The sequence below is a fragment of the Aythya fuligula genome, chromosome 15 (assembly GCF_009819795.1).
Source record: "Aythya fuligula isolate bAytFul2 chromosome 15, bAytFul2.pri, whole genome shotgun sequence".
In the NCBI taxonomy this organism is placed as follows: Eukaryota; Metazoa; Chordata; class Aves; order Anseriformes; family Anatidae; genus Aythya; species Aythya fuligula.
The window spans coordinates 225,989-240,947 of NC_045573.1; the positions used below are offsets into that span (position 1 = coordinate 225,989).

At 40.9% G+C, this 14,959-nt stretch overlaps 1 protein-coding gene across 3 annotated transcripts; it reads right to left on the reverse strand.

Annotated features, from left to right (window-relative positions):
* IL4R (interleukin 4 receptor) lies at window positions 1-14,675 on the reverse strand. Of its 3 annotated transcripts, XM_032197547.1 has the most exons (11): window positions 14,535-14,675; window positions 10,762-10,875; window positions 7,482-7,617; window positions 6,433-6,584; window positions 5,241-5,395; window positions 4,688-4,844; window positions 3,797-3,896; window positions 3,123-3,192; window positions 2,909-2,985; window positions 1,999-2,792; window positions 1-1,944 (listed from the first exon to the last, which is right to left on the reverse strand). In XM_032197547.1, the coding sequence occupies exons 2-11, from the start codon at window positions 10,832-10,834 to the stop codon at window positions 863-865; spliced, it is 2,796 nt and encodes a 931-aa protein (XP_032053438.1). In that variant the 5' UTR covers window positions 10,835-10,875; window positions 14,535-14,675; the 3' UTR covers window positions 1-862. The 3 variants fall into 3 exon arrangements, with proteins under 3 accessions (XP_032053438.1, XP_032053437.1, XP_032053439.1); XM_032197546.1 differs by having other exon boundaries at window positions 1-2,792; XM_032197548.1 differs by lacking the exons at window positions 6,433-6,584; window positions 14,535-14,675 and having other exon boundaries at window positions 1-2,792; window positions 10,762-10,838.
* Between the last annotated feature and the right edge of the window lie 284 nt (window positions 14,676-14,959).

Here is a 14,959-nt window from a genome sequence, read left to right on the forward strand (position 1 = left end):
TTTCTTAAGCCCAAATGACAGTAATCTTTATTTCAGATCTTGATTAAAGAAGTATAAAAACATATACCACATGCTGGTGCCAGGAACACAGAAACACCCCCTGCACCCCCTCCAATAAACAAATAACGGAAGGTATGCAATTCCACCAATGCAAGGCAGTCACTTCCCCTTTGACTTGCACGTACTTCCCACTTCCAGGTCAGCAACTTCCATATCATCTTTTGTGCTTCCCAAACAACATACAGACCCATAGCAGTAACCAACCCCAGGAGCTGCGCCAAATAAGAACTCATAGTTTATGCAGCTCCTGCTCACTTTTAAGGAATGATCATAGCCAGATAAACTTCAGCTCTGTGCTTTCCTGACAGAGCTGTAGCTACATTAGGTGCTAGCCCCTGCTGTCCCCCAATGGCCCACCTCACATACCAGCTGCCACCTTTGCAGCAAGTATGTGTTACAACCCAGTCAATCCACATTTGTACTGTAGTAGCCCTCACTTTAGGCAAAATTGGTCAAATAAGCACCATTTCAATTTGCCACACAGTTTATTTCCAAAGGCTGGTGTGGTTCTCTTGGCAAATATGACTAGGCTACCTTCATGTAACAGTTGTCCTCTTGGGCAAGAGCATGTAAAAGTTTAATTCTTTTCTCATTCTTCCGGATGTTTTCCCTCAATAATTCTGCTGGTCTTTTTTTAACTGCAGGTGCCAGTCTACAACCCTCAGTGTGAACAGTGAGACAATCAGAAGGGCAGTGGTTATCCATACAAAGAGGAGCTGACAGCTTGTCTGAGACCAAGAGCCCCAGTGGCTCTGCAGATTTTAAGTTCAGCTCAATGCTGCCTAGTGATTCTTCTGACAAATTAGCTGTTGAGCCACACCTTCTGCTTCCTACCTGTTTTTTTTTCCCTTTCATTTCCAAACTTCCTCAAATGGTTATGTGTGGGGCACAGGACAGTATTTAGCTTGTTACTGCTGTCCTCTTGCATTCCTTTACCATTACAGTTATAGCCATTAAAGCTTGTTCCCTTTAGAGTTCTTTCTCTGTTGTTAAAATCTTGACAGTTCACCTCTAACAAATGCAACAGCTGTTTACCTCTGCTGGCATTTTCATCTTTGCTATCACTTGGCAGCTCGTTAGAGCACACACTACTGTGTGTGATATTCTCACTAGAGGTTACACCTGGGACAATGCCACAATCTGTACAATTGCCCTGTACAATCAAACATACATGGTCATCTATCTTCTGGTCAGATTCATGGATTATGGTATCTGGCGGTGTTTCTCTCAGGTTGTTGTACAACACATGAATGAAGGGCTCATACAATGACTTAGAAATCATTTCACTGTCATTGTCAAAGTATGTACCATTACATTTAACTGCAGTATCAAAAGGTTGATAACCAGACGGTTGAGGTCCAACAGGGCAAGAAAGCATGTTGGCTGTCTTTTGAACATTTTGATACGCTACTTGCTTATGTATTTCCTCCTCTGGTAGGAAAGCTGAAACTCCATCATTTGCACGTGTGGAGAAAGATGGAGCATCAGTATGTTCTGAACAGGTGTTTTGAAAATCAAGCTCATTGCAGGGAGATCTGCAGTTGGTATAACATGACTGATTGCTAGGGGGTCGATAAACTTGATCTCTGCAGCAAAGCTCTGGTGTCTCTGAAAGTTGGGTCAAAGGCAGTGAGGAACACACATTTTCAAAATGCATGGTCAAGCTACTGTTTGCCATAGACTGAGACATTACGGTATCAAAGCTCTTGTATGCAGAGCTACTTGGCTCCCTGAATGTGGGCACAAGAGTATCAAAGCTCTTGTATGCAGAGCTACTTGGCTCCCCAGGTGGAGACACAAGGGTGTCAAAGCTCTTGTATGCAGAGCTACTTGGCTCCCTAGGTGGAGACACAAGGGTGTCAAAGCTCTTGTATGCAGAATTACTTGGCTCCCCAGGTAGAGACACAAGGGTGTTAAAGCTCTTGTATGCAGAATTACTTGGCTCCCCAGGTGGAGACACAAGGGTGTCAAAGCTCTTGTATGCAGGGTTGCTTATTCTGTCTTTGTTGGTCACAAAGGCTAGTTTATTTGGAGATTCCTCCATCAGGACAGATGAGTTACGCTGACTTTCAGAACTGCACGGAAAAAGGCTTTGATGAAGCATATGGGGAGAATCTCTTGCATCCAGAGAAGCAGAATTTGTGCTGGAGCTCTGATAGCCAGATTCAAAGGATTCTTCTGATTCTACTGACTTCTTGCTGGTTATACTGCAATTGTACTCATCTTGAGAGGCTCTGGTGAAAGGGGAAACTCTATGAAAAATACCGTATGTCTGCTGACTCTGGGCTGTGCTTTCTGTAGGACTTCGCTGAGACTCATTTTTTGACTCAAGTTTCTCAAAGGTTTTATTTTCACTTGTGATGACATCTGGGTCTTTATCATCTTTCATGTTGTTTTCATCTTCCAAGAGCTCAATGAACATGTTAGCTAGTGCATCGTTGTGTTCGTTGTGCTCCCTGAAAGCACTGACACTGGTCTCACAAGACTCAAACATAGTGATCTGGTCATGAGTTTCTTCCTGGCTCTCAGCTTCAATGTCTGTTAAACATTCACAGATTTCTATAGACTCTTCAATGAGAATTGTCTCAGGGGTTAAAACTGCACTACTGCCTTTTGGAAACCATTCTCCAGTCTTGTTACGGCAACTGCAAGATTTCTCAGCGTTTCTGATGTTATCTTTTCCCTTGAAATTTTGGCTTGACAAACTTTGAGACAGACAGGTTTTGCAAATTCTATTTTTGGAAATCAAAAGGAAAGGACAGTTAATGTTTATGTAATAGGAAAACATTTCATGCCGTAAAGTGGAGGTGTGTCCCTCCCCCTCCCCCTTCTGGTTAATGTTACTTACATTTGTTTTTCCATATGACTCTGCTTTATGTCATGGAAAGGGAACTTAATTTCATCGATGTAGCACAAGACTGAAAGCTAATAAGAACAGAAATGAGTTTTAGAACACAAGAACTGTATTTCGTATTTCATGTACAAGCCAGCCAAGAGCATTTATTACGTATTCTATTTCTGGTGATCAGGAAAAGGTATTTTTTGCAAAGCCCGTAAGTTACCTTGACATTTTTTACGACCAGATGGCTCTTTGCTGGATTTGGGATTTGATCCCACCATTCTTTCTTCACTCTGCAAGGCAAGAATTAAAATTGTTTGCTTTAACTAAATCTTGGTTTGATCAGTGTACACTTCTCTCTTCTGTTCTTCTCTCCCTCTTAGCCATCTGCACTGCAGAAACAGGAAGTGCTTGTTCCGTATATCTCCAAATGCTGCTTTTTCATTAACCTAGTACAAAGATGTTTATGCTCTGTGCGTGACTGCTCTGCACAACCACAGTCATATGTTTTTCTAATTACGTTTAAAATGCTGTGTGAGACAGATAGGATCCGACTTTCACATTATCAGTATTTCTTTTCATTTTTTTCCAGTGATATTTAACCATCATTACTGGAACTGCAGCAAAGACTGAGTGTGAAACTGACAGACCTATAAATGCAACCTGTTTTGGATACTCTAACAAGCCATTCTAGTAAGATTAGTAGAAAATATTCAATTTTCTTTTCACAAAATGACAGTACAACTGATTTATGTTTGCTCATAGAGTCTGAGATAAACGTGCTGAGGAAAAGTAAGTCATTAGATTCCTGTACTACTAGACATTCAACTAAGCAATGGCAATACTGATATCTGTGCAAACTGCTGGTCTATAAAACCTGTGAACATTGATACATACTTGGTAAAACAGAAATAACAAGTTACAGCTACTGCCATGATCAGGATGCAAGATATAGGAACAGCCATCTGCAGAATGTCTTCAGATGTTACTTGATAATCTGTTAAATAAAAATATATATTTACGTCTATATGTGCATATAAACATAAGTACTGACAACACGAATTCTGGTGTTCTTCTTTTGCATATTAAAGCAATGCTACTTTAGAGGATGTAAAATTAACCCATAGCAGATAAACAGAACATATGCAGCTACCAGTGGCAATAGTATGTGTCATGTCTGAAAGGTCAATGCAGGTACTTCAGTCAGTTACTGTTGGTGATTAAGGAACTGGGAGACCACATGAATTGTGAAACCATTTGTCAGCTCTCTGAGACAAACCTGCCACATAGTTTCTGGAATGGCATTATCATCTCTGCTGTAGTGCAGCTATGCTTCTTACCCTCACTGTTCTTCAGTTTGTTGTTTGTTTTTTTTTCTTTTTAAAAGTCAGCCCTCTAATGGTTAAAGTATTGCTTAATTTCCTAAGTATCTGTTGTTCATTTATACCCACTTGTGTAAACATTGCTTTTTAGTTTAAACATGACTTCTTTCCTGCTGCCTACTTCATGAAATATGCAAAGAGAACAAATACATTCCCTTTCAGCCTTCTTTTCCACAAGACTGAAGGATCCAACTTGGTCTTCTCTTCCTCAGTTTCCCCAAGAGCCGCTTTTTTGCATTGAGTCTCCTTGGAAGCCTTTACAGATTGATCCACAATATATTCAAACGGATGAAGATAATAATTCTGTAACTCTCCTCTGGTAATTAAAAGGCAGTGGCATATATACAACAGGGTTTATAAAACTGTACTATCCTTTTATCAAGCTGCTATTTGCTACAATACCTACCACAGTGAAATTCAACTCTGTCACTCCAGTCACTCCAGTAGGCTGGGTAGTCTGTATACTTGCACCGTACACTTGCAATGTAATCATAGCCTCTCTGCAAGGAGCTTGCAGTAATTTCAAAGCTTTTTGCCTGGTAGTTAATTGATTTTATAGAAACCTGAAAAGAAAGTAAGGAAGTTCACTGATTTCTTTATGGGAAGAAGGGTTAGTGGAAGTAGTTAGATACCAATTGCATCATAAGTTTTCCTGATGTCTAAAAAGAAAATTAAGTTTGGGTAACAGAAGTACTGTATTTTAAATCTCTTCCCTGTCTAATGTAATCACCAGACACTTTGGGGTACTAGTCAGAAGAATTTCAGTCCCTTAAAGTTCAGTTTGAACCACCTTTAGGGAATGTGATCAGTAGCAAGTGTGCTCAGGAACATTCCTTTTCTGACCCTTACACCATTAGTCATGACATGGTTTCAAAGTCCTTCAAGACTTCTTTTAAAAAAAGACTTTTTAACCCTTGAAGCTCCAGAGATAGAAAATGAAGAGACTGGCTTTCTCTTACCTCTCCTGGGTGCTGTTTGCTCCAATATTTTATTTCAAAGATGACTGGCTGTCCAGAGAGCATAGATTGAGGGGTGTAGCTCTCCTCCCAGCTCAGATTGAAATTACCATTTTCAGCTTTCTCAATGGCAAGATTTCTGGGGGCCCTTGGCTTAACTGTATATTAAAAAAAAAAAGAAAAAAGAACAAAAAAAAAAAACACACAAGGAGAACAAGGCAATGAGACAGCACTGACAGAAAGAAGCAGAGATAAAGATATTCACCAGAGACCAGAATCTCAGTCTTTCCATTTTAGACCTTTTCACTACACTATAGTGCAAGGATATAGAAGCCAAGACAGAGCAACTGCATGGTCTTTGTTAACAGGCATTGAATATTCAAGCTGGCTGAACAAACTTCAAGTCCTATTTTTGGTGCACTGGATGCAGCTTTCAACCTGCAGAAATTATAACAACTTGTACCCTCACAACAACACGCTGTGCTGTAGGGTAGGCAGAGAGCTTAGGACCACTTTGCAGCCAGACTGTCCTGGCTACCTGAGTCTTAGATGCAGGTTCCTGCTTATTCTGCTGAGGAGCAGCAGTGACATTGGATAGGAAAGGAACCAGCTCACTGCTGTAGATCAATGCCCACCCAAGGTACGTGGAAGACTTCTGAGTGTTTGAGATGACAGTGTTATGAACACACACTGGTTTAAACAAACCAGGTGCTGACAGAGATAAACTGTATTTATGCTCTGTCACGTGAAAGAGCAGTCATTCACCTTTTACCATGGTTTGTTGTAATCCAACAATTACTGGAAAAAGCTCTGTTCATGGGCATGATTCAACTAGCATGAAAAATTAGAGGATGACAGAGAATGGAAGAATTTGAGTAGGGATAGTCTAGTGTCCTCTTCATCCCTGAATTCTACAGCCACTAGTGAAATGCACAAAATACACTGTTAAGTCCACAAACTGTGGATGGCTGGCAGCTGAGAGGAATAATCATTCTGCTTGCCCCATTACTTATATTGTTTCCTTTAGAATCTTGTCCAGGATCAGGTATCTACACCAAATGGAGTTTTAATTCAAGCCAGCATGACACTTAACATCTAATAAGGAAAAACCATTCCGGTGTCATTAATGAGGAGTTAGCTAAGATTGCAAAGCCTGAAACGAGATATCCTGGTGACAAAATAAACAATGTCTTACCAACCAGGGCTGGTGTAACACTGTAATTCCACATATCAGTCCCATTGAACTGTAAAGCTAGAACATAGGTGAGGCCTGATACAAAATAATCGGGATATATTGTACAAGTGCATGTGAAATTCTCTTTTCCATTCTCAGGGACACACACGTTTCTGAAAAACAGGCAGAAAATGATATGATTGTTTATGCAGTGTGGCACAGTATTTCTTCAAAATGTGGAATCAAGCTTATCAATGTGTAGAGCCAATCAAATCTGAAACAAGCAAGCTCAAATTCAGTTCCCAGAAGCACTCTGTCCAAACAAATCCAAAACAAAAATTTACCCCTCCACACAGCTTCCAGATGACCAAATACCTCTTGGCTACCCAGATACCTCTTGGCTACCTATTGGTATTGCACTAATGAAAAGCTAAGAACTGATCCCGAGCAGAAAAATTAGCACTAAAAGCAACCTTCACTACGCTTTAACCTCCAAAGGAGTGGACTGATGCTCTGCTAGTACAGGAACAGTTTTATTGCAGTGCAAATCAAGGTATTGGGAAGTCTCAATGGAGAAATCATACTGCTCCCCTCTATGGAGAGGACTAGGAAAGCCCTGATGTATGTTCCTCTGTAGAAGATGACAAGAATACTGCCTTGGCTGTAGAGCAGTGCAAACGGTGTGTTCATGAATACCAAGTTACACTGTATACAGAAATATTCACTGATGTTCCAAGGGAGACTTCATTTTACACAGGCTACAGCCTGGTAAATCATTTAAAGTTTCTCATGAAGTGAAGGTTTAGTAAACTTATGAGAGCCCTACAACTCCTACAAGCAGTACTTGACCAACCCTCTGTACCAAGAACACAGAGGTCTGTCAAAGACTAGCCCACTGAACAGAGCACACTGTTAATTGCAACAAAACATTTCCCTCCTTGCAAGGAGGATAGTCCTGACTATATTTAGTTGCAGGCACTCATAGCAGAGTAAAGAAATCAAAGCTGATAGCGGCTGTAGGGTATTTAATGTTCCAACGGTAAAGAAGGTAAACCCTATTAAACACTCACTGGGGAGATAAAATTTCCTCCCTGTAGTAGAGCAGGTATTCTTTGGAGCAGTTTGTCTGTGCAGGCACCTTCCAGTCACAAACGAGCTCTTTTGCAAAGTCACTAAAGCATCCAAATTCTTGTATGTGTCCTGTAGCTGTAAGTAGGGAGAAGTAGCACACAATAAGAAGCAAGAAAATCCAAGGAATAAGTTGAACTAAGCATAAACATTAGTTCTCCCTCTAAACAGAAGCATAAAGCCCCTATAAAGGAAGTAAGCAATTTTTTCATGTTCTGTGTAAAATGGAAAGAGATGCATGTTACCAAGTATCTCCACCTTTCTGGAGACAACGTCTTTGAGAGCGAGGTTCTAATGAATGCCAAGTTTTAATTATGCAAACTCTAAACCACCAAATTTTTATCATGAAAGAGCATCAGCCTATCTTTTATACACAAAAGGTTCAAAAGCCAAAAATGCAGATAATTAACAGATTTAGACCAAAACCACTGCCTACACACCTGAATTTGTGCTTTATCCACAACTGTTTTAAGCTTTCCAAGTGCATACCCTCTGTCTCCCTGGAACAGTTCCCCATTGCAGATCTAATTCCTTCTTTCCTGCTGTACATCAAAATTCCCTATAAAAATTCAGAATGGCTTTGGTTGATTTTTATAATTCTATCAACTGTTATTTTTCTGAGTTTCTTTAGGGATGCTGCTAGAAGTTTTCTTGTGGCAGTTATATAAAGGACACATAGAGACATGATTTCATTTCTCTATGGTATGTAAATAATTTTGCTTATACAGCCTGGCACATCACCAACTCTCCATTCTTGTCATTTACATTGCAAATTCAAGATTAGTTGACAACAATTCACATCCTGTAATGTTCTTCAGCCACTGCAGTTTCAAAGATGACTTCTTCCCAGTGGGTTCCAGTGGGAATAATCTGTTCCAGATTATTCCTCTGAAAGTTTTTGTTCTCATAAATACCTAATTTCATTCTTATTCTTACACTTCTAATTTTCTGTTGTCCTGAATTTTCTCATGCAAATTCTGCACACTCTGATTTAGTACAGTATCTGCAAATGCAACATACATGATGGCCAACTCTCTATTAGTGGGTATAGTGATACATTACATACCACTGTATCTACCACCAGACCACGCAGTACTTCAGTAAAAACTTGACTCAAACACTTAATTGTTTAGTACTGCTAATGGGTGGCTTTTTATCCTCATTCAAACCCATATATCACTTTCATTTGCCTTCCTAGAAGGCCTCCCATAAAACTTCATTAACAAGCAGTCCTGGATCACTGGAGTAAGCTCAATAATCTTAGTGAAGCTCACTTATGAAAATGAGGATGTATGGCAACACCAAGGAACCATTCTAAAGTTTGGTGAAAATCATAACCTAAATTGCCTACTATACTGACTGGTTGCAAACCTAGAACTGACTGCAGCTCATGGTTTCATCATCATTCAAATATTTAGAAAATGTTTTTCTTTAGTTACTACGGCTAGATAATTATCTTGTAGATAAGAACTATCACTCATATCCTTTCTGGATGGCAGCACCACGTTTAGTTCCCTTTTGTTCTGAATGGTCCATGGTTCTTCAAAAACGAAACAAAAACCAAACAACCCCAAATCATCAGAACATCAACAAGTTAAAGATTAAACTTCTATAATATCATGAGAGACACAGTGCTCATTTATTTTAATAGAACCATTACCTGTTTACCTTGTTACTGTTGTTTATATGTTGCTGTCCTTTTTATTTTTATTGTTCACTTCATGATGGGCTTTTAAAAGATGAATTTCATTAATTTCCAATGTATTAATCATCTTACGATTTCAAGAGTACTGGAATTAAATGAAGCTGTTCCTGCTGTTAAGCTAGCAATTTTATCTTGCCTTTCAGCATCCTCATGTCTTTCTAGGACTCTGACTTATTTTCTGTATTCTTTTCCTGTGATCTTTTCCCTTTTTTCAACCCTGATACAATACATTAGTTTTTTTTTTTAAACCTCATACATTCGAGAATTTTGTTTTGAAACCCCATACAGTAAAGAATTTGTTTTCAGTTCATGTAGTTAGAAAAGGGAATTGAAATGCTGGATTTCTTTTTTAATCCTCAACTAGAGTAACATAATAAAGAAACTTGAAACATGTAGTTACCTAGTGGAAAAAAAGATGTAAAATTAAACCTTGATAATTTACAGAAAAACTGGGATTACCTAAATCAGATGACATAGAAATTATGCTCCTGCAAACCTTTACTCTTCTTATTAATCAAAATTACAAGATTCCCTGCAGTATACTAGGGCCATATGGCTAAGAAATCTTTTTTTTTTTTTTTTTTGGACGGTCTATTATTATTATTATTATTATTTTACTATTTTGGTTTTTAAGAACAGCCAACCAAAACCAAACCGTAACCTTCCCCCCATAGACTACTGTGGAATAACTTAAAAGCTAGATGTAAGATGCATTTTTCAGAGAATGAAGATGCATTGTCAGAAAATATGATTTTATATTTCTAACTTCTTTTTATAATGAAATATCTTTAAAAGATACCAGCAAAATGCACGTTCAGATCCTTCGAGTTGAACTGTATCATATAACCATCATCTAAGAAGCAGCACTAAAACATGATGCAGCTAAACATCTTGCCAGACCAAATGAAAGGCGTAGTGACGGAAGATCAGACGGAAGTCATCTGGCCCCGTGTACAGGCAGAAATCAGTATACATACTGTCTGAAAGCAAATGCCTTCCAAATCCATTCAAATCTAGCCAACTCAGTTTTCTGATTCAGCATTTTTGCACACTTTGGAGAACACATACTGGCAGATGCCTTTTGACAGTAGATCTACAGGCTCCTGTTCTTGTTCATGAGCATAGCTTCCTGCAGGTCTATTACTGGTTAGTCCACATGGCACACAGTGGCAGCTATAAAAATGAACAAATTTGAGACTAACGTTTTCTACTCTTATGAGATTTCTACAGAGATGTTACTGGTTTATTGTTGAGCATCCTATTTGCAGCATGGTGCCCAGTATAGATTAGACAATGTGCAAGTACAGAGGTGTCTTTTAAAACCTCGGTTTCTCCTTCTTGCAAATTCTTTTTTTCTTCTTGCCCACATGGAAAAGGCCAATAAATGAAGAGATCTAAGACGTATTTTGTATTAGTTAATTAATCGCAATAGTGTTGCCTGCTAGTTATTCCTAGTCATGAGAAAAAGATGTTGGAAAAAACTTTAATAAAGTAACTTAAAACATTAATAAATATACCTTCACTTGTTGCATACGAAAACAAAAGGATCCACAGGGTATGCAGTACAGCACGTAGAAGTCTTGCCATCATTGACACTAGCCAGGCTCAGAAGGTCACGCCGTGCTGAAATTCTGCCAACAAAAGACATTATTAAAAGCTCACATCAGTGTCCCAAGTAGTGTAAGGATGCAGTTTGTCCTGCTAGATGTTAGGATTCAGATCTCCTGGAGTGCCCAATCCCTTTAAAGGCTGTTCAACAAGATGTGTAGCAGAGTAAGAACAACACAAATGAGCTAGATGACTTCTTTGTAAAATTTTAATTACAGAGGATACTAGATTGACTTCAGCAGTGGGCCTACTTATTTCAGCTACTAGAAAAGGAACATTTCTAGTATGCAACATATTTAAAGAGTAAGCCCTAGACCAAAGTATCAGCATGCCTCTGGAGCCCTGTGATTCCTCTCAGATAACTGGAAGAATTGAAGAGCAAGGTGTGTCTGATCTATTAATTGTAATACAATTTCCTCAAGTCCTATCTCCAGTACCGTAGTTAGTTAGAGAAAAAGTTCTGAGCAAAGAACTCTAAGTTTTGCTTCAACAGAATGCAGATTCGTTAAAACAGTGAATAATTAGAAGCTGTAAAACATATATCATTATATAAGACCATGAGCACAACTTCAGAGAAGGAAAGTTATGCAGCTTTTATATATTAGAATTCTTGGAGCATAGTGAAGTTGAGCTTTAATTCAGCTACAGTAGTAGGACAGCCCTTGACACTTATAACAGATTTGAGTTTCACCAGCACACAAGACACAAGGAATTGGCAACAGATCAGAAACTCTGCTGTGGTATAACCTTGTTAAGTAATTAGCTTTGGAAAAGTTTAATAACCTTGTGGAAGTATGCGTATGAGCACTGTATACATAAGATTGTGTAGCCTCAAAGGCATGCTACCAAAGCCATATTCCCTCAAACAACTCGTCTCAAAGCAAGAAGCAAGATTCTCGCAACTAGCAAGATTCTCAAGCTCAGCTACTGCATATTTGTTGCCAATTAGAATGAACACAAGATAGGCAAGAGCTCGACCTTCCAGCTGAGTAAGGGACAGAAATATCACTTTTTTTTTTTCTACAGAAAGAACAACAGACCTTTGATTTATATAGATTTATTTATTAATAAAACTGATGAGAACTGTAGCAAAAGAATCTTAATTTCTTCAACGTTCTTAACAACACTACCGCTTCTAGTATAGTAAATCATGACTTCAGCATGTCAGATTCAGCTCCAAGATAATTAACTCATATCCCAACTCGCAGTGCTCATCAGAAAAAGGCATGTCCCCTGACACTATTTCCATTCTCACATGCATGATTAGCCATACTTTAAAATAAGCTTCCAAAGATTAAACATGGAAGATGTCAATCTCAGAGGTAAAGGGATGCGAACTCTGAGTGAAAATCAAAGACCAGAATGGAAACTTCTTTGTGATCTTATCTGCAGTAGTTACTACTTATCGAGAAATACAGGACATACTTTAAAAATGCATTTCTCATGAACACTCAAGAGCTAAGCTGTACACATTTGGAAATAGACAAAACATGGCTGAGCACAGTAGAACATAAATGCTTTTTCTGCTGCTCAGAGAAAAAGGGCAAACCGCTCCAGCACACAACACTCTTTCCCCTTTTTTTTCCTGGTGTTCACAAGAGAGGAAGTATTTGCTTTTCGGTCCATTGTTAGGTAATAGTGTCCCATGACTGGAGTTCCAAGAAACTCATAAAACTTTGGCAAAGAATCCTGTATCGCATAAGCGCATGTGAATCAGCGGATGACAGAGAAAAAAATATCTCCCTCATAGGAAAAATGTTCTGCATGTGCTGATAAAAAAATTGAGTTAATCCATAGTTCTAATGAAACAACAAACCTTTTATTTGTTTGTTTTAAAAAGACAAGAGTTGTGGACTATAATCTAAACATAAGAGAAGATGAAAAAAATGACAACAGCTTTCATGTCTGCTGGCTCTTAAGTTTTTCTTTATATCTGATGATAAACATTAATGAGGAATATACAACACACAGAGAATACTAAGTTCACAGCAAACCTAGCAATCTCAATATGTACGAGGAAATAAAGTGTAAATGACAGAAGTGACTTTCCTAAAAACTATGAAAGAAATCTTTATCAGGGCTGGAAGCAGCCCTGTTTATTGGCCCAAGTTACATGCTCAGATCGTTGCTCATTCCTGTCTATCGGGAAGAAATAATGTGATTGAAAAGATTCCATTTAGTATCAAGAAAAATTGTAACACCTGTAATGGACTTCTAAATAAATTAGGGTCCTACTTCATCTACAGGCATAATTTGCAAAACAGTTATGTTCAAAGTGTAACTCATGCCCAGAACATAGATGATAGTCATTTCTACCTCAGACTGCTTAATTCACCTTTGCTGCTATTATAGAGGTAAAGGACAACTCCCTGTTTTAAAACTGGACTTTTTAAAAATTAAATTGAAGTCCAGCTCAACTTGTTCTTTCTGATTTAAAGCATTGGCTACAACTGCAAACTAAAATGAGATAAGCATTAAAAAACAAAGCAAAAGCAAAGCAGAAGTTCATCAACTGATTTTGTATCGAAATTTGAAAAGAAGTTGGGGAATCATTTCTCATTACTGCTGCTTTTAATTATTTCTTTCTCCGAGTGATGATACAAAATGTAAGACCTGCAGGAACATAACTCACAATACCTACTCTTTGACACTCAGTAAGACTGTTAGAGGCAACCACATAAAGAACATGTGTATTGAAAAAGAGTAGGTGCCTCAAAGTGGATTTTCAAAAGAACTTGGAAGTTGGAGTCCAGTATGCTGCATTGAGGAGGAGGTGTAGATGAACAGTTAGACTAGGCTCTCTTTAGAGAGCTCGAGATGACAAAAGACAGCAAAGGGCACAACAACACGTCATTTCAGCCTGTAACGAATGCAGTACTTTCTCATGACTTGATGAGCTACAAATCATAGTTTGCAAGCAACTTCAGATGTTTTCCCATTTATAACAGACAGAAACTACAGGGATCACTGAGAACGGACACCTTGACAAAAACACCAGAGACAAAAGCGCCTAATGAGAATTGCTCGCTCCCAGTCCTACATCTCTGACTCTGGTTCCGAGTCTTCATCGTGAATTGCTATTAAGTTCTCTCTGAGAATCCGTATGTGCTGGGAATAGATTTTAAAGAATGAAACCTGAGATTCAGGAGCAGCTCACCATCGGCTCAGAGCAAGCTTACTGGGACAGATTCTCAGATCGAAGTAAACGTGTCCCGGCTACTGAGGTTTCTGCTACAGTAAGAGCCCTTGGGCCTCCTGTAGCAGGTCTTCCAGCAGAAAGGAGTCTTCTAGGAATTTTACCGGTTTTATCCTGAAAATCAGTTGCTTCAGAAGTGTTTGAATTAAGCAGTCTCAGTAAGAAGTATTCCTGCCAATGCCGGTTTTAACGACACACGAACCGTAGCGGCTTTCCGGCCGGGCCCAGGGAGGAAGCGGCCGATTCCCTCCCACCCCCCCGCCCCGGGCCGCACCCCGCGGGCCCGGCCGGCTCCCGCGAGGCTCCCGCGAGGCCCGCGGGCCCAGGGCTCGTCCGGCGGCGGCGCGCCCGCTGCTTCCTGCCGCGCCCCTCGCAGCTCGGCGGCCGCTCGGCACCGGCCGGCCCGGCAGCAGGGACCGAGCGGCCGCTCGAGGCGAACCGCAGGCGGCCAGCTCCCGCCGCGGCCGGGCCCGCCGCTGTACTTGCCTGGTCCGGCGCACGGCCGGGGCGGCGCGGCGCCCCCCGCGCCCGGCTGTCACTCTGCCGGCCCGGAGCCCTCCCCTGCGGCCGCGTCGCGTCCCGTCCCGTCCCGCTGGCTGCGCTCGCCTCCGCAGCCTCCCACTGCCCCCGCCGGGCGCGGGCGGCGAGCACACGCGGCAGCCCCGCGAGCAGGCAGAGCCGGGCCGGGCCGGGCCGGCCTCCAGGCGGCCGCGACACCGAGCGGCGCGGCCGGGGACTTCGGGAGGGCGGGGGCGCAGCCGCGCCCCACGGCGCCGGGCGGCGAAGCCCCGCCCCACCCTCCCCCTGCCGCCCCGCCCCTCCTCCGCCGGAGCCGCGGGAAGCGCGCCCCCGCCACGCGTCACCACGCGTCACCATACGTCAGCACGCGTCACCACGCGACGGCGCGCGCC

Bases quoted from the DNA above. Each gene is read 5' to 3' on its own strand.
- IL4R (XM_032197546.1), bottom strand. From the start codon at position 10,834: ATGATGGCAAGACTTCTACGTGCTGTACTGCATACCCTGTGGATCCTT. The intron at 5,396-6,432 runs GTAAGACATTGT...TTTAATATACAG, and splicing joins TGTTACACCAGCCCTGGTTG to TTAAGCCAAGGGCCCCCAGA. The intron at 3,897-4,687 runs GTAGGTATTGTA...TTTATTTAACAG, and splicing joins CAGAGTTGAATTTCACTGTG to ATTATCAAGTAACATCTGAA.